Source organism: Nicotiana sylvestris, chromosome 4, assembly GCF_000393655.2.
Source record: "Nicotiana sylvestris chromosome 4, ASM39365v2, whole genome shotgun sequence".
NCBI classification, from domain to species: domain Eukaryota; kingdom Viridiplantae; phylum Streptophyta; class Magnoliopsida; order Solanales; family Solanaceae; genus Nicotiana; species Nicotiana sylvestris.
This window is the reverse complement of record NC_091060.1, coordinates 12,685,689-12,706,898: the sequence shown is the minus strand read 5'-3', so window position 1 is coordinate 12,706,898 and position 21,210 is coordinate 12,685,689. Positions and strand designations below refer to the sequence as shown.

The 21,210-nt window shown below is 37.8% G+C and overlaps 1 protein-coding gene across 2 annotated transcripts; it reads right to left on the bottom strand.

Annotated features, from left to right (window-relative positions):
• Positions 1–337: 337 nt before the first annotated feature.
• Positions 338–13,130, bottom strand: LOC104244624 (uncharacterized). Of its 2 annotated transcripts, none has more exons than XM_009800087.2 (11): positions 12,726–13,130; positions 11,848–11,956; positions 10,575–11,450; positions 10,408–10,487; positions 9,180–9,392; positions 8,101–9,067; positions 4,579–5,097; positions 4,156–4,484; positions 2,898–2,996; positions 2,691–2,816; positions 338–2,316 (listed from the first exon to the last, which is right to left on the bottom strand). In XM_009800087.2, exons 1-11 carry the CDS (start codon positions 12,879–12,881, stop codon positions 562–564), a joined length of 5,229 nt encoding a protein of 1,742 aa, XP_009798389.1. In that variant the 5' UTR covers positions 12,882–13,130; the 3' UTR covers positions 338–561. The 2 variants fall into 2 exon arrangements, with proteins under 2 accessions (XP_009798389.1, XP_070027859.1); XM_070171758.1 differs by having other exon boundaries at positions 10,575–11,399.
• Positions 13,131–21,210: the final 8,080 nt, after the last annotated feature.

Below are 21,210 nucleotides of genomic sequence, written 5' to 3'. Positions count from 1 at the left end.
TGTTTTGACAAGATTTGTTAGTCAGCATGTTTGAAGAGTGAGCTACTATAAGTCAGGATGTATTCATTATTTTTGCTTCGTTAAGAAACATCAACAAAACCGTAAAATGATTTTTCTAAAAGGAAAAAAGTTTTTTTTATATGAAAAAGTGGTTATTGTTGTACTAAAAAGGGGTGTTTCTTCAAGGATAACCAGAATATGATAACGGTGTTTTTATGAGTTGCTACAAAACCAATTTTAGAACATATGAAAAATAAACAAGAAATTTTAAGCATTTAGCAGAGTAAAAAATGCGTGGGACTAGGGTATAGTGTGCAGGTAGACTAAACATACAAAATGCATCTGAACAAAATTGGCTTCACCCTGAGAAAAATCTTTGGCAATGTACCTATATGATTTCCTATACATTTATAAAATCCTATATAATTCTCTAGCTCTCTACACAGATCTGGTCTGTTGTCTTCTGCTGCTATTTGTATCTATCTTCAGATTTACACAATTCATTACCCTACCAAAAAGCTATCCCAAAATTTGCTTCAGAAAAGATGTTAAAGCAAGTTGTCACTCAAGTTTAATGCCTTTTGCCCTTGCTGCTTCTTTTACAGATTCTGAATTTCCTTCAGCCTCCGACAACTTGAGATAAGGCTTCCAAAGCATTACAGAGAATGGATATATAGAAAGAGCTCTCTTCAGCAATTTGACAGATGGGGACCGACAACCTGTAAGATCTTGCAAAATATCTGCAGCTTCTACCCATACATATTCTGGTGCCACAGGAACAGCCTGAAATAATGCACTTATCAAGAGACAGCTTGCCCAAAAAGAGATGCTGCCCGGTACATTAGCAGTATTTGAGGTTCTGGTTAACTGCTTGCAGGCAGTAATTGCCAGATGATAGTTGGAAGGAAGCACCAACATTAAGCTCTCAACCATGTCAACAAAATCAGTGACTTCATCTTTCTTTTCAGGTAAGAGAGATGGGCCATACCATGCTTCAAGAACTGAGTTCACTATGTAAGGCTTCAATGACACGGGACACAGCAAGTTGCCAACTAGCTGCCGGACTCTAGGCTTCTTGATTCTTTGGACGAATTGCCTGGATAATGGCTCAGAGGTGAGGGAAGCACGTTTATCAGCCAAATAGCCACACAGAAGTTTCAATACTTGCCCATCATCGTGCAAATTATCTGCAGTCAAGAACAGGAGATGCTCTCTCACACAGTGACTGTAATTCTCAGGAGAAGCAGCCTCCAATGCCTTATCAATGGCTAATTGAGCTTCAGTATAGTCATTTTGTAATAGTTTATAGATGGAACAGTTCAGCAGCCCAAATACAATATCGTTCTTGCTAGAATTGGAAAAGAGAGCAGCAATATCAGATACTGAAGCAGACTGCGGTGAAGACCGGGAGTTGTCACTATCTACTGTTTCCAGACAACTATTTTTAGAATACCTGTGTTTCCATGAAGACTGGAACCATCGAGCCATTAATTCCTCCGCAAAATCTCTTTTACAATCTTGGAGTGCACATTCAACATATTGGTTCCAAATACATTGCGCTCCAGGAACTTCATCATACCAGTTATCTAAAGCATCTTCAAAACCTTCAAAACTTCCATCTGCAAAATCATGCTCTGCCCGAGCTAACATCAAAACGAGTTCTAGACATGATGGATACAACTTGACATATCTCTCTAACAAATTCCGACTACATTCTATACCCTCAAGTACCACTATACATCTAACGTGATTGACAGAAAACAGGTGTGCTGCCCTGAGATTTGCTTCATCTTCAAGTGACTCTCTGTCGATGTACAATGCCAGAGAATCTACCGCTAATTCCATCAAAGAGACACCTCGTCGCTTCTCATCGGAGGTCAACTCAGCAGATGGCCAATCTATGGAAGAAAGTTCTTTCTGATATTCAAACTGCTGCACAATAGCATCAGGAAGTCTCCTGTACACAACCAAGTACACACAACAGAGCCAGAAAATACATTTATCAGAAATGGTTAAACATGTAATGATATCAGGAAGAGACGGTTTGAGTGGGTTATCAGATTTCTCTTCTGTGGGATATAGCTCATTGATTTTCTCAATGGCTTTAGCAACATTCTCAGACATGCACAGACAACTCATCATCTGCAAGAATATATCCAATATACAATCACTGGCACTGGCAGTTACGTCAGATGCAGATGCATGGCGATACAGGACCAACAGTGCAGCATCATATGCAGCCAGCCTCTCCTCCAGCTGTGTTCGACTATTGATATAGAAAAGCCAGAGTTCGTAAGAGCCTTCACTGTGCTCAACCTGGATTACAGAACAAGAAGATTTATCAGTACATATGTTGATAATTTCGTGAATCAAACACAAACTTACAAGTCAAAGTAAGACCTTGGCTGAAGCGGATTTAAGACAAGTTTTTAGGAACCCCAAGCCATTAGGATTAAGGGCTAGTACATAACATGGACACAGGGCCCTTAATGAATAAAAACAAACTGGCGTTCTCAGATGCAATTAACAAAATATATAGCGCACCACCAGAGCCAATTATCTAACATGTTCCTATCCCTAATTATGTACAAATGTTTCTCAGCACATAGACTTCCAAATGGTATAAACATCTTGAGCCAACTCAAATATTCTGTTTTAACAGTAGAATTCCATGTAGAAATACTGCATACCGCACATTTGAACATATCATCCTTCCCAATAGACTTCTGACTGCTATAGTAAATTAACAGGTAAACAATCCAGAGAACTGCAGACATTGGATTAGCTTCCAAAGCTCGAGCAAGGAGTTCAAGAGCCTGCATGTTTTAGCAAAAATTAACAGGAGTGAGATTACTGACCCTCCAAGTATGTAACCCATAATCACAACCAAAACATACCTGTATCCTTCCCTTGGGTTTATTAGCCTCCTGACCGAGATTAAGAAGAGCCATCTCTACAATCTCGTCAGCATCAGTAGATAGTTCCTTGCATGGATCCTGCAAGACATTAGAAGGTAAGTTACAGCATTGACAGCAGGTGGCAAAAGAAGGACAGAAGCTATTTATCTGTGGTACAAAGTTTTGTGGAGAAAAGAACAACTCCATTGGGAAAATCAAACTTCCATCGAAGAGAAGAAAATGAAAGGCTTTCATAAGGAATGACATGACATGTTTAAGACCACAGATTCAAAAGAGTATTTTTGGTATGTATAACACCTTTAGTTTAAGACCACGAGATTCAAAAGTCTTCTTTACATTCTTAAACTTCGTGCCCAGTCAAAGTAAGACACATAAAATGAAGCGGATGGAGTATTAGGGAAGAAACCCCACGAAATTACACAATACTGTCAATGGAGAAAGGAAAAAAAGAAGAAGAATGAAGACCAAATGCATGGGAGGTAGCATGAAGGTGTTGAATGTGTGACTATCTCATCTAAGAGCTTAAGTTTATCTTCAACACGCCTCCTCACGTGCAGGCTTGATTTCTTTCATGGGCCACATGAAAAAATCTTTTTCGGTAATGGTTGGTGGTGAGACTTGAACTCAAGACCGCTGCCTTCAACAGAAGGTCGAGAAAAACTTTGCTTGCTGCATAGCAAACTCGAATATATAGAAGGACAGGAAACAAGAAGGGATATTCCACCATTGAAGACTAAAATGGCATAAGAAAGGAAAGAGCAGACTAGTGAATTGGGAAGTTAGAAAGAGTCACACGAAAGGTCCTAGTAGCATGATATAAAAGGACAAAACCAATAACCCAAAATTTGCATTCTTTAAACAGATTCAGTTGTCTCAACTAATAATTACAAAGGTTCCAAAGGAAATAAAACATATTTGTTACCCAAAAAAACCAAAACATATTTAAGTTACAAAGTTCGTACAATCACCAAATTTTTCTCATGAACAAAGACATTTTGGAAGCACCAAGGAGATGCAAAATAATTTCTCTTGATTCGTGTATTGAAATTAAAATTAATACTTCCGCAGCTTCAGTGGTATTTCAGAGGCATGCTAACTATAACAGTTGAAATTAAAAAATTAAAATTTAGCTTTTCCGAAAGAGTTACATAAGAAGCTAAAAATCATCCTTGTCTCCTTCCCTCTTCCTCACCCACCCCCACTAATTACGAGAAAAGAACAGGTTGATTTGACGAACCGGTGATCCATTTCTGCTCTGAAAATAAAGTGATTGCCTATTCCAACCACCTTGGACCTCAACACGAGCATTAGTGCCATGAAATAAAGGCTCATCAGAGGGCAGATCGGTGTGTAGCTGATTTGAGAGAACAAAGGAAAGACTGAAGCACTTAACCCACAGTTGCCCGTATTTGGGACTTAGAATGGATTTACATGACTGTAGATCAGCTTTCAGATCATCCAAGCCAACCAAATAAGTTGGGGGAGCCAAACCAAGGCAGTCAAGCGACTTGGTGAGAGTTCTTGTGGAAGCAAATATCTGTCCTTCAGTTGGTGATCCAACCTTGTCTACAGAAGAAAAAAGTTATGAAAATTTGCATCATATGTTAGGTCAAAAGGAACTATAAAGATGTCGTATACACTTCAAACAGAATATCCATACCATCGTTATCCAATGTCATCTTCATTCTACTGCCAGAAGAGTAGTCTCTAACATGTTGCCAAGAACACTCATCATTGTTGCATTTCCCCCGAAGTTCGAAGATACATAGTGGCCAAAGAGGGTCAATGGCAAAATCGCAAGTGTAAGACCCACTCTTACTGCCAATTAAATCCACTGAAGCCGCTTCAACTGGACCCGAACTTGAAATGCTTGGTATGGTTCCGCCACTGAAATTGTTTTCCCCCTGATCATGAGAAGTTTGTACACTGGAATTTCTAATCTGTAATTTGAGTAAATTCATGGAATCTGAAACTTTAAAGTGCAAAATAGCACTCTTCAGAATAGGATATGAGAAGGTGACCAAGATTGCAAACTGAGATTTGTTGTCGCCTGTGGTGATACTACTATCTAAACAAATATTAGATGAAAGCGATGCAAAATTAGAACCAAACTTCTCATTGGTGCACTGATGATCCACTTCAACAGGTATCTCAGACATCGTACTCGTCATGTCACAGCCTAATAAAAAGTTCAAAAGGAAAGAGAAATCAAAAGGTCAGCTCAACCAGAATAAAGAATGTCACAATCTGAAATAATAAATTGTGACTTTCGTTGTTATATGACCTCCAAAAGAGAACGGATGACCTTCTAAAAGCAGAACTTCTCAATTACTATCGTGGATAATTGAAACCAAAAGTTTACAAAAAACAAGAAAGAAATTAATCACTCCTAATAATTGTTACAAGCGAATAATTCAAATACGTGTGCTCAGTCTTGCAGGAGGATAACATAATAGATTAAGATGTAGCACATTTATAAATAGGATTAGCTGAAATGGACGAGTGCTATGAGAGTACTATGCTATAGGAAGATACCAAGCAAAATGAAAGATAGTTCTATACAACGGTTGTGGGACGGCTGAAACCAACAATGTTATATAAAAGTGAATATTGGACCTCAAAGGTCCAACATATCCACAAAACGATAGAGATGCTAAGATGGATGTTCTTAGGGGTGGCAAATGGGTTGTTTGGGTTGTATTTATGCTGGTAAAGACGGACTGACTCATTAAATGGGTCATTTCCCAACCCTGCCCAAAGTTCACTTGGGTTAAGATGCGCTGGGTCAAGATGGGCTAAACAATGGGATGTAACCCAACCCACCCAAATTGACTCAAATCTTTGCAATATTCTCAACTTTTAAACAAACATATATAAAAATTAGTATCTTATATTATGGAATAAATGTCAATTCATGCCAAATGATTTCATTTTTCAAATTGGATTTAGAATTTTTATTTGATAGTTCTTCATCTTATAAAACTAACAAAGATCACAATAATAAAAAAGTAGTAAAATCAGAACTTCCCACCCACCCCAACCCTAATACTACCCCCCGAACCCCCACCCCCACTTTTTCAACAATTTTTTTTTCTTTTAATGATGTAGAAAAAGTATTTTCTTTCATTTCAATAAAATAAGTACTTTCATGTCATGATGTAGAAAAAGTATTTTCTTTTTCACAAAAGGAGTACTTTCTTTTCATGTTGTAAAAAAGATATTTTCTTTTGTTCCAACAAAAGTAGTATTTTCTTTTCATGATGTAGAAAAAGTATTTTCTTTTTCACAAAATGGTACTTTCTTTTCCTGTGGTAGAATCATGATTGGGTCAAGATGGGCTAAGTAATGGGTCATAGCCCAACCCGCCCAATTTGACGCAACTTTTGTTCTTTCTTTTTAAATATATAAATAAGCATTTTCAACCAAATATTCACAAACAAGTGTTCATAATTATTACATATTACAAGAAGATGAATTTTTCTAATTTTTACTATCACAAAATTTTTATATTTCTTGAATTGTCCAAGTGACATTACTTCACTTAACAATTTTCTTCTTTTCCATATAAGTACAATTTAAATAGCATAAATTTTCCTATAAAATTAAACTTTTTAAAGTCATTTTCCAACTGAAATGACAAGATTCCAAAAATTAGACAACGTGGAAGTGATATCAAATAGTAATACTTTAGTATCGTTACTGGAGCTCACTTTGTTTAGCCTTGGTTTAAAGTTTGTGTACAGATGGGTTTAGTTTGGGCTATCTCACGGGTTGACTTTGGGCTAGCTTTTGTCATGGGTCAAAATGGGTTATGCCCAAATCAACCCATCAGCAGAAATGTTTCCTGCCCAACCTGTTAAACACTGGGTTGGTTGGGCAGGTCATTTGGGTTTGGGCTGCATTTGCCAGCCCTACATGTGTTGGCATGTAATATTCGACAAGATTGGATCATATCCGACTAAGGTGAAAGTAACATACGGAGGATAAAAAGAGAGAAGTTTGTCTGAAGCTTGATATACTTTGACCATGTCCTATGTAAACCTTCAAATGCACTAACCAACAAAAGTGATACTATGATGATTGAAGGTGCAAATAGTGGGGATGAGACAGACCTAAAATCACATGAAGTAAAGTGCCTCAAAAGATCTACAATCTCTCTCAAAATCATTGGATACTTAACTAAGAATAGTACGCAAAGTAAAAATTTAATATAGACAATACTGACTAGTTGTGATTGAGGCATAATTAAACAACTAGTTTGGGATTCATATAGTCGACCCCTCAATAGTGTTGGGATTCATACAGTCGGCCCTCAACGACCAACTAGTCTGGAATTGAGGCATGATTTAACGACTTCTCAATGTCAATATCATCATAAATATGAGAGGAAGTTGCCTTAAATGGTTGTCCATAACATATATGTATTTCCATATGGACTAATCATAGTGTGACACTGATGATTGAAGGGGAAAAAGGAATGAAGTAGATTTAAAATCGACAGAAAACGATGTTGCCACAAAAGACGTAAGGTTTATTGGAAATAATGCAGGCTTAGCTAAGAACATAACACGATGGATATAAAATCCATATAGGCAATATCAACTAGTTTGCGATTAAGACTTGGTTATTATTATTACACTTGAATTAGGTCCACTGTTTAACACTAGTCTTTTTAGAAATTTGTATGTCAGTGTCAAAATAAGGTTGAGATTTCGAGAACCTTTGGCTTTAGAAAATTCTCAACTGGTCTAATAAATAAAGTATTTATTGGAATGAAAAGGACCCAAATAGAGCGCAATATACAGAGGATTCACATAATCGACCCTAACTAGTTTGGCATTGAGGTTGACAGACCGATTGATTTGATATACATGTTTCATCTACAACATCCAATTAATTGTTGATTAAGTTCAGAAAGAAAACTGTGAAAAACAATTGAGTAGTACATGTATATATTATTTGTCACATAATATAGTGCATCTTACTAGATCCATTTACTATATTCTATTAGAAGTATTTCTTGTTTATCTAAAAGCATCACATCACCAAATAACCAAAAAGGTATTTTAGTGTTTTTTTTCTTTCTTTTTTTGAGAATTTCTCATTTTCGGATCATATGCACGCATATTGCATTAATAGAGATAAGCTACTGCAGGGAAATATGTCCACAAAGGAACACTACCTTGCAAGTCAGAACCTTGCTGTGGCTCATTCTCTTTCTCTGAATCGGAGCATAATCTATTGTCTATTACCACCCTTCCCAGAATCTCATCATTTTCTGCTCTCCCTTCAGCTACAGCTCTCAGGGTCTCTTGTGGGGTCGCCTTCTGGCACAAAGTTCTCATCCTTAGTCTTTCAAAGAGCTGAGAGCGCAAAGATGCTTCAAGGAGTAAAGAATCCTCAGAAATAGTCACTGCTGATTGCCCCTCTGATGCATTATTCATACTTTTCTCCATATCAACACTAGATTTTGCCTTTCCTTGATAGTCTGGACTGTTTTCTGGAGATTTATACTCGGTGAGAAATGTCTCTTCGTCCACATTTTGAGACATAATAACATCCTCAGAAGGGGAGCACGGGTCATTTGCATCATTATCTTCCTTATGAGGCTCGAATGTAATACCATCAGGCTCGGGATCAGATGCCAAATTGTAATGCTCTTGATCACTAGAGACATTTTGAAAAGCAACATTGTTTGGATGGATATTTAAATTGCATCTATATTGATTGTTAAAGTCGAATATAGGCTGTACTGCACAGCTTGAACTGGGAATCAAATGCACGTTAACATCAGAAATTGCAGGTACGGGGCCCAACCCAATTCCACTTTTGTCAGGAAACCCAGAAGACAGTAACAAATTTGGATTTCCCATCATAAGATCTCGAAGCTGGGCTGAATATTGTTCTCTTTTATTGTATAGGTGAGAGCATCTAGCATTAGCTTCAAGCAAGGCCCTTTGAGCCTTTCGGTAAGATTTCAGAGCATTTCTTTCTTCAACCTCACACTTGTGCCGATATTCCTGAGCTTCTCCCAGCTCCTTATCATGAAATTCTTCTAAATGAAACAACGACTGTAAGTCTATGCTGCTACTCCCACAAATATTTAGCTTGTCACAGCTGTTCCAAATGCTTGGAAAGTTCAGAGATGTCTTTTGCAAGGAGAAAAAGAACTATCAGAAATATGCAATTTTACACTTTGGTTTTAGAAAAAGGAGACAAAAAACACGTGAAAGAGGAAGTCAGGAAAAAACCGAAACATACAACATTGGCACCAAAATTGCCGCCTGCACCATTGGTCGAGGCTGCAATAACATTAGAATCTGGAGCGGGCTTCTGTGCGCTTCCATTAGATCTGCCTAGATTGCTGTCACTTTCTGCAGTTACTTTAACATCAACACGCCCAGAAGTCACTTTCTTCTGTAAAAGAGGCTGTCTGCACTGACCACTAAGCTCACTGGCATGCTTGGTCTTGACCTTAGAATGAAAAAACGAAAAACATAACAACTATCCATGAAGAAGTATACTATAACAATCAAATGCAAATGAAGCTAACACAAGTTGACAAGAGACGACAGAATACCCGCTTTATAAGTTCATGGAAATTCGATAAATATGCAATATAAAGCTTGTTTTGACTACATATCCTCCATATAAAAAACCCTATGATATCACCATAATATACAGCTTAAACTATATAGATGACTAGGAAAATCAAGTGTTTCTACTTCGTATGATCAACCTTTTAGAAAAGAAAAAAGACATACTTCTCGAGAAAGGCATTTCACTTGCAAAATAAGTTTTAACTCTGTGACTTGGCCCAATGCAGAAAGTAAAAGGCAATTTATATAGATCGACATTTTAGCTCCTTCAACTTAATGATAGTTCTCTGAACTAAATACTAAGCCTACTTACCCACCCCCACCCCCTAAAAACCCCCAGAAAAAGGAAAAGGAAAAAGAAAAACTGATTAGGAGAACCTGATAATGTAACAAACTGAGAAAGTACAAGCTCTATTTACAAGTCGTGTCTTTGATGCCAAGAGGAAACATTGTTGCATTGACGGGCCAATCACCAAAAATCAAACTGATGACTAATACTTATTATAAGGCTTTTATCAGGCTCTATCAATGTTTTATCAAACCTATCTTGAAACAAGCACCTTATACTTATAATATCTCCGCATGACACTTACATTAAGAATCTTTGAAAGGCTAAGATAGTTAACTCAATCCACTTATCACAGAAACTTTATCTTCACTATTTTACCTCTGAAGAATATTGTCTTCTAAGTGCAGTATGTGCAGTGAAGAGAGGGGGGAAACTTTTACTAAATGAAAGACTTTTGGGCTAGTGAAACTAGATTCAAATGTCCACACAAAGGCTCCATGAGCCAAAACAATACTCAACCAGTCATTCAATGCCCATCCTCGAGGCTGGTGTAACACATTGACAACCAGATGGAGATATGGTGATATATTCAAGAATTTACCAATTTATTGGCAGCTTTACTTGCAACTTCTTTTGACGAATTGTTGAAATTCTGATTGTGATTCCTTACGGCATCTATACCTGTGGCATTAAGCTCATTTGAATTAGACATCCACTAATGTCATTAGAAGAAAGCTGCTCGTATACACAAAATAGAGTAATGAGTACCATCTTTCAGAGAGAGAGGTGGATTTGCTGAAGAAGCACAGCCCTGATACTCATTTTGTTTCAGTTGTCCAGCAAGGACTGAGCAAGTTGGATATTTTTCCCCATGACTGCTATCATCAGCTCGTTCCAGTTGATCGGAATCCTTTAATGCACACATTTCTGATCTTATGACCATAGACGTAATTTCTTGGGAGTTTGAGAAACCCCAACTTGGATTCTCTGAAACAATTTTTTGGCGTTTGTTGTCTGGTTCTTTTAGTTCTTGCAAATAATCATAAGTAGTTTCTTTGGATGCCCTCACCACCAAATTCCTTTTATTGACAAGATTTCTATCCCTACATGAAGCTGAAGTTAGGTTTGTGGTATTCTGAGATCTCTTAAGATTCAATTGACTCTCCCGAATCGCGATCAAGTGGCGCAAGTCATGCAATTCGCTAGAGTTCGAATGTACATTTGTTTTTTTCCTATGGTCAAGGATAGCTACTTTATTTGAGTTGTTAAAGTTTCTCATACTATGCAAGTGCCCAACATTTCCATAAGTGCCTCCTTTAATTTTGGTGAATGAAGACGCAGGCCCTTTTCTAGACATCAAATTTGCGTCCTTTCTAGTAATCTTGTGCAATTTATGAGATCTTCGAGAAGCAGGTGCTGGTGGTTTATTACTTCTATCCGCAGCCGAGGTTCGGTTTTTACTTACTGAGATTTTCTTCTGTCCAGAATTTTCACACTCACTACCACTGTCATCTGAGAAGCTTATCAGAAATGGCACAAAATGCTCTCGGTTCTTTTTAGAGCTCTTCGGATGATCTGATTCTGGAAGAGTTCCTGAAGGCACATCAATCGAGCAACCCATTTTACTGGAAGAAGTACATTTTTCTGCAAAATATACAGGAAAACAAGACGCAACAATATAGCAAATAAGTCGCCGGACAGTTAGATAAGCGAGAAAAGTAATTTAAGACCTGACGAAATAAGAGGTAAGTTCCACAGATTAAAAAATGTAGAACTAGAAGAATCCTTAATGCATACATAAAAAAAAAAAAAAAAAAGACTATGAATTAAGGAAGGAGAAGAGTTGTACCAAACGAACAAAAAACTACCAGAGTAAGTCAATTTTAGCATTCACACACAGAGAGTGAACTTAACAACGATGTGCATATATGCTGACGAGATGATTTGATCAAAAGTTGTCAACAGCCATTCCTCATTGGTAGATGAAACCAAGGGTTCAAAATATAAATAAATGTTTTAATACTCGAGCTTTAGGACATACCTGCCTGGGTATCCTGGGAATTCTCATTCACTGTATCAATGTGAACCTGCTGCTCCAGTGGAGCAGCACTGGTGCTCGTAAGCTGATCGGTGGAACAAATATTTTGATCCTGTGGAAAACAATCTACAATCAACTCAACACTGTTGTAGCTTACTAATCTAGAGCAGCTTCTATTTGCCCCATGAAAATTACTTACATATTCACCATAGCAGAAACTCACTAACAAATACAGTTCAGGAGGACTCAAAAGCAACATGAAAGTGAAAGAAAGGAAACCGAGGGGATAAGTTTTACTTCTTAGGCAATAGCAACTAAATTCAAGAAGGTTAAGGAAAGACTATCAGGAAAGAAACTGCACCCAATGGTGTGGCCTAGCAGTCAAATCTCGGAGGCAAGAAAACACTAGCTAATTTCTCCTCATCTGCCTACATCATGGTAGCCAGAGTTACCCTGTATTTCTGCTGGTGGGAGACTGGGAGCAACAAATACCCATTGAAACAATTGAACTACGCTCAATCTGGTCCAACCACCACCATCATTAAAAAAAAGTAAAAAATATCTAAACCCTAATTAATCCTACAAAGACAAATTATTGAGTATTAGAATGAAAGGGATGTAAGGGAACAGAAATTGAGGATATACAGATTGGGATTGAGGTGTGATGGTTGTATGTAGCGGTGTATTTTCTCAGCCTTTACACTTTGGGAAGTTAAATTGCTAAAACAAAAGCTGTTGTACACGAAATTATGCAAGTGTGCGTCTGAAAAATGATGAATTTAAACATATACTTAACAAAATGAGCTGTATTCTGAAGCAAATGGATTAAATTAATATCTATACATTAGAAATAGAGGTAAACGAGAAGGGTTTTTACATACGCCGTCGTCGTATGAAGAGAGTTCTCCTTCTTCTCTGGTTTCTGAAGAATCGTTCTTCAGAAAAGAGCTCTCTCCTCTTACTCCTCCTCCTTCCTCACTAGGGTTTTCCATTGGGTGCTGTACTACGTTTTCACTCTGCTCGTCGATATTCTCCATTTCAACCCAAATCTCTCTCTCTCTCTCTCAAACACACACACTCTCCTCACGCGCGTATTTATGGAAAATGGGGAATCTGCTTCTGTGCAATGGCGGTTGTGAGGGACTCCGGGGGTTGACGTAATTGCAGTCTATAACTGTAAGAGAATTCAGGTGGTACTGGTACCATTCTGCGGGTTTTAACAAAAATTGTCCATTCAATTTGGAGGGAATTTTGCAGTTTTAATCTCTAAAATATCAAATAAAATTAGGATGTTCGTTCTTGTGATATCTAGTACTAGTATCTAGTTAAAAATACGAATTGAATTCTTTACACATTTAACAAATTATTCATCGTTAAACTATTTTATTATCTATCTTAATCAAAATCTGAAATGTTAGAACATATTTGATGATAATATAGCTTAGAAACAATTTTAATATAGTATATTTCTGTTTACCCTCAAAGTCGGATAACAATTAAATTTATACGGGGTTTTAAGGATATGTGATCTAACTTGATACAAATTGAGAAAATCAAATTAATATTGAAATCAATGAACAAAAAGTAAATGCAAAACCACACAAGTTGAACAACTGTGGCCTTGAAAGTTGGTCACCCTCGAGTCAAAAGTGCCTTAATCGGTATCGGAACAGAATGATAAGATAATAAGAACTAGTAATAACAGTTTATTGCTTTGGAATGCTTGTTACAATGCCTCTTACAAACAATCACACCCCCTTTATATAGTAGAAGAGTCCTACATTAGATACAGTTCTATCAAAGGTAAGGAATCTCATGATTTGCTAATTAATCGATCTCTCATTTATATGTGCCGAGATTCACACCGTGATATCCATACGGTTGCGGATATTTCGGCCTTCCATTATTCCGTCCGATAGTGTTTCCTCGAGCTTATTCGGAGTCGGGGTCGGTTTCGGAGTCACAGGCTCGATGATCTTGAAGATGTATGTTGTAACTTCGTACCTTGGTTCGATGGAACTCGGGGTCAATCTTCAACCTATCACATTTCAGTCCCGATCTGTCATGCAATGAATGAGCCCGGTTTCGACCGTATACAGATAGTCCCCTCGTTTTTTGGAGAGTAAACGACAAGAAACAATATGATCCCTCGATCTTCGTCTCGATACTTCCCGCTAGAAACGACAAAACAGACGAAACATCTCGTCAGTCACGTCTTAATGACATTAAATGTGCGTCAGTTGCTGGCCGGCCGTTACGAGTTTTGAATCGTTGCTTGCAAACTATAAATACATCCTCATTATCTCATTCAAACTTATACTTTCAAAACTTCTTCTACTTTTGTTCTTAAAAAATCTTTGCACTCTCTAGTACTTGTACCCAGATTTCTTGAGGTTTTTATAAGAACTCTCGTTTGTCTTTTCTCCAAACCATCAAGCGTAATCTGTTAACTTCCTCTTCTCCACCTTTATTCAAAAAGAAAAAATGGCATAGACTACTAAGATATTTCCACAAAAAGAAACTGCCTCTTCATCACGGTCGGGCGGTGAGGAATCGGCGGCGGAACCTCCTCTTGAATCGTTTATTCATGGTGGCTCGATCGATGCTTATTTTAAGGTGGAAAAAACCTCCTCGGTACCGAGTCGATGCGAGCCAGTCTCGAGGTATATATACTCGGTCACCGACGGTCTCCTCTCTAAGGTCAAGGAGGACTGCAACTGGGTTGGTAAGCACGTAGTGGTGCCTTCGCCCGAGAAAGCGATTACTACACACATGGAGGTTTTTTTAAGTGTTCACACTTATTCCTTCACGTTGGGTCCCTTGGTCCCAGTTATCATCGCCTTCTGTAAGAGGTACGAGGTGGCCCTCGGTCAAATGCATCCTTCTTCTGGAAGATAGTAATTCTCCTACGCTTATTCGTAAGCAAAATCGAGATGTGTCTTTTCAACATTGATCACCTCATGTGTCTGTACAGTCCCCACCTTTATCAGGGGGATTAATAAAACTTGACCGTCGGGCCACTAAGGCCTTATTCTCGATCATAGACGAGATTCGGGATCGAGGCTGGTTGGGCTGATTCGTTCGAGTGAAAACATCGGATTTAATCCCGGTAGAAGATGTGCCATTTCCCGATAAATGGAACATGAAACGTAAGTATAACCTTGCTTTTAAGATTTCGTTTATTGCTTTTGCTTTTCCTCCCTTCTTATCGGTGTTTCGTGGTGCAGCTGTTGCTCGGATGCCCGATGCAGTTCCTCGACTCAAGGAGTGAGTCGAGGGCATCGTGTCACAGAAGCCCTACTCCGAGCGTGCGTGGCACGAACTTTCAAAGGGTTAGTGGGGGGCTCGTTCCCACGGTGAGATTCTTTTGCTGAATGAATGATGCTTAATTTTCTTGTTGTGTTCCTTCTCACTTTTCCTTCCTTTGCAAACCTTCCCAAAGATGTTGAAATGAGGCCCCCGTCCGGAGATGAAGATATCCTCCCCCAATCACCTGCTTCAAGGCAGGATAAAGAGAAGAAAAGAAAAGGGTATAGTGCTCTGAAGGGCATACTCGGAGTGATATAAAAAGGCCGATAATGAGATTGTAGCCAGTTCATCCCAGATAGCGGATAGTGCTCTGAAGGGCATACCCGGAGTGATAGACCTCTTCGGTTCTCCATTGTTTATTGAGTCTATGATTGTCGATGCTTAGATGCTGAAAGAACGACCCATCGAAGAGCCACAAGGGGCGATAGACTCCTTTCAAAACTTCTTTGATGGCGTAGACTCTATTGCTACAGAGGATGTCACCGGGTTGAGTGATATACCGGTGCCTAAAAAAGTCTATCATCAGGGCCGAGTGGACCTGCCTCGAGCCCGAAACTAGTCAACTGGTGTTGATAACCAATTTTTCCCTCATATATTTTAAATATGCATATATATTTTCAAATAGCGCACATGCATTATTATTAGATTTACAAATGTCACAACCCAAAATCCACTAAGGGTCATGGTGGCGCCAGACAACGCTGTCAGGCAAGCCAACTGAAAATACTTAATTAAATTCCAATTTTAGTATTTGTTGAAATCGTTTTCCTTATACACTTAATAATAAATAATGAAATTTACAGAAATAACCACGGAGAATTTAACAAACTTAATATTGAATAATCCAAAAATCATCCCAGAACCCGGTGTCACAAGTGCATGAGCTATTTCTAGGAAGCAATACAATACAACATCCGTCCGGAATACAATGGACAGAAAGTAAATACAATACGCTGAAAGAGACTATACTAGCTGTGGGTCGCCTCGAGAAATGCAGCCCACCTAGTCCCCGTATCATCCACGCTGCTACGCCCAGTAGGCCACTAGAAGTACATGTGCATGTGCAACAAAAATGCATAGCAAGTGTAGCATGAGTACGAAAACAACGTGTACTCAGCAAGTATCCCGTCTAATCTCGAAGAAGTAGAGACGAGAGGTCCACTTTGACACTTGCTAGTGGTCCAATAATAATAGAGTGAAGATGTGAGGAAAACATGGATTTATCTAGCAATTATAACTCATAAAGCCGGAAAGCAGGTAACACTTTCTCAAATAATAAGGGATTCTCCAAGATCTACTTTTCATTATCTTTATCAATTTATATCGGGCCATGAAAGGCAATATCAACATTTAAAATTCTCAGGCCGCAATACAATCATGTGCATATCATGTCGAGGACGTACGACCGATCCAACAGAAAATAAATTGTGCACTGTCGAGGGTCAAACGACGCGAACCATAGATGCATCTATTTAATCTACTGAGGCGTTCGGCCCGTTCCGAAATTAAACACACACAGATAGTCAATCAAGAAGTCAACAGGAAACAATTATCCAAAGAAAAGCCAGTTCTCTTTTAAAGATTTTTTAAAATGAAGTTTTATCTTTTTAGAAATTCATTTACTAATTCAATGTGATTTAAGCAGATCAAACTATCAACATGATTACAATTAATCCAAGTATAGCATGCTTTTAGGTCCTAAACTACCCGGACAATAGCATAATAATAGCTACGTACGGACTCTCGTCACCTCGTGCGTGCGTAGCCCCCACAAAATAGGAGCATATAACCAATTAACTCACCTATGGGGACAATTTCCTCTTACAAGGTTAGAAAGGAGACTCACCTCGCTCCGAAGATCCATGACCAGCATTCCACGTCCTTCCGAAGACTCGAATCGATGCAAAATGCTCCAAAGCTAGCCAACAATTATGCAAATTCATTAATATCTACTCATTTACTCATTACAATCCAATATATAGCAATTCCTAACCCCGATCAAAAAGTTGACAAAATTTCCACGTGGCCGAATTCCAATTTTTTTCAAAGATAAAGTTTACCCATGAACTCACGAACTCAAATATATGATTTTCTCTTAATTTCATACCCAAAATCGTGGTCAAAATCCAAGATTATCAATTTTCTAGGTTTTCCTCAAACCCCCAAATTTCTACCCACTTACATGCTAAAATCCATACAAAATCAATATATTTAACTCAATATAGGGGGTTAGCTTACCTTATCGTTGATGATGAAAATCCCCTCTTGAAACTCTCCAAAAATCGCCCAAGCCAAGAAAATATGAGAGAAGATGGCCAAATCCCGATTTTTAAAAGAACTATTCTGCCTCCAGCACTTCCGCACCTGCGGTCCATTGACCGCTTCTGCGGCTCCACAGGTGCGGCTCTTCTACCGCTGCTGTGGATATCTCACCAGGCCTCCCTTCCACTTCTGCGATTCAACCGCCGCAGGTGCGGTTCCGCTTCTGCGGCTGCTCGACCGCATTTGCGGTCCCCTTCACTTTTGGTCCAAACCACATCTACGGCTCCTCTGGCCGCTTCTGCAGCTCCGCACCTGCGGCCCAATTCTCGCAGGTGCGGTTATGACAACAACCATCAACTTCAGCTTTCCAAAAATTCCATTTTCAATACGTTAACCATCCGGAATCCACCTGACGCCCCCGGGACCCCAACCAATCATACCAACCAGTCCCAAAACACATTACAGACTTGCTCGATGCCTCAAATCATATCAAACAATGCTAAAACCACGAATCGACCTCCAATCCAAGCTTTATGAACTTTAGGATTTCAAACTTCTACTTTCGATGTCTAAACCTATCAAATCACGTCCGATTGACTTCAAATTTTGCACACAAGTAATATTTGACATTACAAACCTACTCCAACTTCCAGAATTGGATTCCGACCCTTATATCAAAAGTTCCACTTCCGGTCAAACTTTTCAAAAACTTTCAAATTTCTATATTTAGCCAAATGACTACAAAATGACCTACGGGTCTTAGAATTCACTTCTGATCGTGCTCCCAACTCCAGAATCAACATACAGAGCTACTCCTAGACTCGGAATCCCAAACGGATATTGATAACACTAAAATGCACTTCAAGCTAAACTTATGAAATTTCTTCAAAAATGCTAACTTCCATAATAGGCGCCAAAACGCTCATGGGTCATCCAAAACCCAATCCGGGCATACGCCCAAGTCCGAAATCATCATACGAACCTATTGGAATCTTCATATCCCGATTCCGAGGTCGTTTACTCTTAATTCTCATCTTAGTCCATTCTTTCAACTTAAGGCTTCCGAAATGAGAATTTTCTTTCCAAATCGACCCTAAACTTCCCGAAATTCGATTCCGACCGCGCGTACAAGTCATAATATCTGAAATGAAGCTGCCCAGTGGCCTTAGACTGCTGAACGACGCGCTAGAGCTCAAAACAACTAGTTGGATCGTTACAACAAACATGCACAAGTATTTTTATAATTTTTTCTATAATTTTAAAGGCTTTAAATGAATTTATTTCTGTATTTTCTTTATACAAATATCCAATAATTATCCTTCATACTATATTATGTTGATTTAATCTAAATTTATAATTTATGCCTATATAGTGCTTAAATATTTTAATTGCATTTTTTAAAATTACATTTGCATTTTTAAGGCTAGAATTGCATATTTTTGCAATAATAGCACATATATATGCATAATTATACTATCTATACAGAAAATGGCTTTTTATATTTTTATAATGTTAAGTAATTATTTAAATCATTTTCATGCATAAATGATAGTTTTTTATTATTTATTAATTATTTTTATAAATTATTTTACTGATTTAATTGGATATTTAAAATCTAGTCCCTAAAAACCCAATTTTGGACCTAGCCTAACCCAATTACCCCAGCCCAATACCCCATATCGTCCAATCGCCTACACTCTTTTAATTAACCAACACCCCCAACCCTAATTCATTTTACACCACCCGCTGTCATTGAATCATCCCGTCTCTCCCTCACCTCTCAAACCCTAACCCGTTGTTACTATTCTCCTATGATTCCTATCCAGAAATGGAATCATTCTAAAATTCCTTACCATATCTGGTCTTACCTCTTTACCAGCTACTTGTTTTTTATATTACTTGACTGGCTTGCCTCAAATGGCAAGTTAATCTCGAGAGATTCGAACTAGATCTTGTTCAAAACCTCTCATATTTTGGTTGTTTCCGTCTGTGTTCACCCTAACTTCTATAAGTATGAATATTTTCGTATCTTTCAGTTAGGGTTTCAGATTTTGATTCGGACCAGATTTGGTTCGATTTCTGTTTGTTTTATGACTATTCTCCATCTATATTTGCTCTATTACTCACAAATCTATCTATCCTTTGGTTGAATCCTTTACTTAAAACTAGGGTTCATCAAGATCCTTCCATATCTAAAATAATTTTTCTTTTTCTTTTAATGCTCCAGTATATCTATCTATGTGTTTATAATTTCTTTACTATTTTTGACCGATTCTATTTGCCCTAAAATTAAGGGTTTCTGATTTTTCAAAGACGAACTAAATCTATGTCAATCTTTAGTATTTCCATATATGTGCATCCTTATTATAGTTTTCCTTTTAGTTATCTACGCTGATTTTACTTACCCTAAAGTCTAGGGTTTTTGATTCTTCAAAATTAAATAAAATATGGTTCAAACCTTAATTATTTCCGTGTATATGTCTTCGTGCATTTTTATTAAGGCTCTTATGTATTTCTGCCTATTTTTACTCACATTAAATTTAGGGTTTTTGTTATTTAATTATCTTTCCTTTAATGTTTCTGTCTATCTGACTCTATGCATCTTTAACTCCTGCCGTTAACTGTTGACTGATTTTACTTACCCCAAAATTAAGGTTTTTGAAATCTTTACTGAGATTTCAGTCTTTCCTTTCTTATATGATACTGATATTTCCTTATTTTGTTCGATTTACCTATTCTCATTATTTCTTTACCTTATTTGATCTGGTACTTGACTATTGATTGATTCTGTATCTTCATCTAAATAGTACCTGCCCGATTTTATGCTATTATGTTCTATTAATTGATTGAAGCCGACCTTGAATTGATTCTACTTCTATTTTCATTACTTATTTGTCTATGATTGACCTATTACCTTATTTGTCTGTTTCATTGAGTACTATTTAAACCCCTTCCTCACTCCCTCTAGAGTTAAGCAGTGGGAATTCTAAAGATTCCCCGGGGGAAAAATAGAGATGTCTCCTACGTTACCCATAATATGTGGAAGTATCGACGTAATTTCATAGAGTCATTCAGTCTGAATGCTACATGAAGAACATAAGCCAGATGACGGAACGGGAAGACCCAGGATGTAGAAGATCATAACATGAGTGATTCGGCAGATTTGGATTCATATATATATCCACCCATGTGGTACTTCATTCTACGATATATATAAGATCCATCTGTATAAATATCATCATCTACATCCAGAAAGCCGTATGCTTTGGATTCTCACTAAAAAAGAAGCTTAATCTCTCTCTTGTTCTCTTGTTCTGATTTATGTGCTAAATATCTCTTGATTTTGGCCGACTGAAAGCCAAGGCCAAAATTATTCTGAACCCTCATTGTTGTGGTATACTTACTTGTTTTCTCACTTAACTGGTATGCCCTAAACTTTGCAAATTCAATTCTCTATGCTTTGCTTGACTAGCATGTTTCAATTCTCAACATGATTCTGTCCTTCACATGATTGTGTGATTCCATTTAGTAATACTGTTAACCTGGGACTAATTATTTTTGAATAATGTGAATCTTCTCATGAGTTAGCCTAAGGTTTAACTTGTTTCATGTATTACTTGTTAATCCTCTTCCTATTCTGAACTTTGCACTATAGACATGTAATCAGTTAGCTTATTGCTTAACTCGTATGTCATGTTTATTCAACTCAAATGTTTCTATATAAGTATTGCGTGTGATTAAACCATAACTGTTTTGACTACTAGCATGAGTATTCAGCTTAACTAGACTTCAACC

What these genes read in the sequence shown, in the direction of transcription:
- LOC104244624 (XM_009800087.2), bottom strand. Translation starts at nt 12,881, where the DNA reads ATGGAGAATATCGACGAGCAGAGTGAAAACGTAGTACAGCACCCAATG. An exon ending in TCTCTTCATACGACGACGGC is followed by an intron (nt 11,957 to 12,725) that starts GTATGTAAAAAC and finishes TGTTTTCCACAG; the next exon opens with GATCAAAATATTTGTTCCAC. An exon ending in GATGACATTGGATAACGATG is followed by an intron (nt 4,485 to 4,578) that starts GTATGGATATTC and finishes TTTCTTCTGTAG; the next exon opens with ACAAGGTTGGATCACCAACT.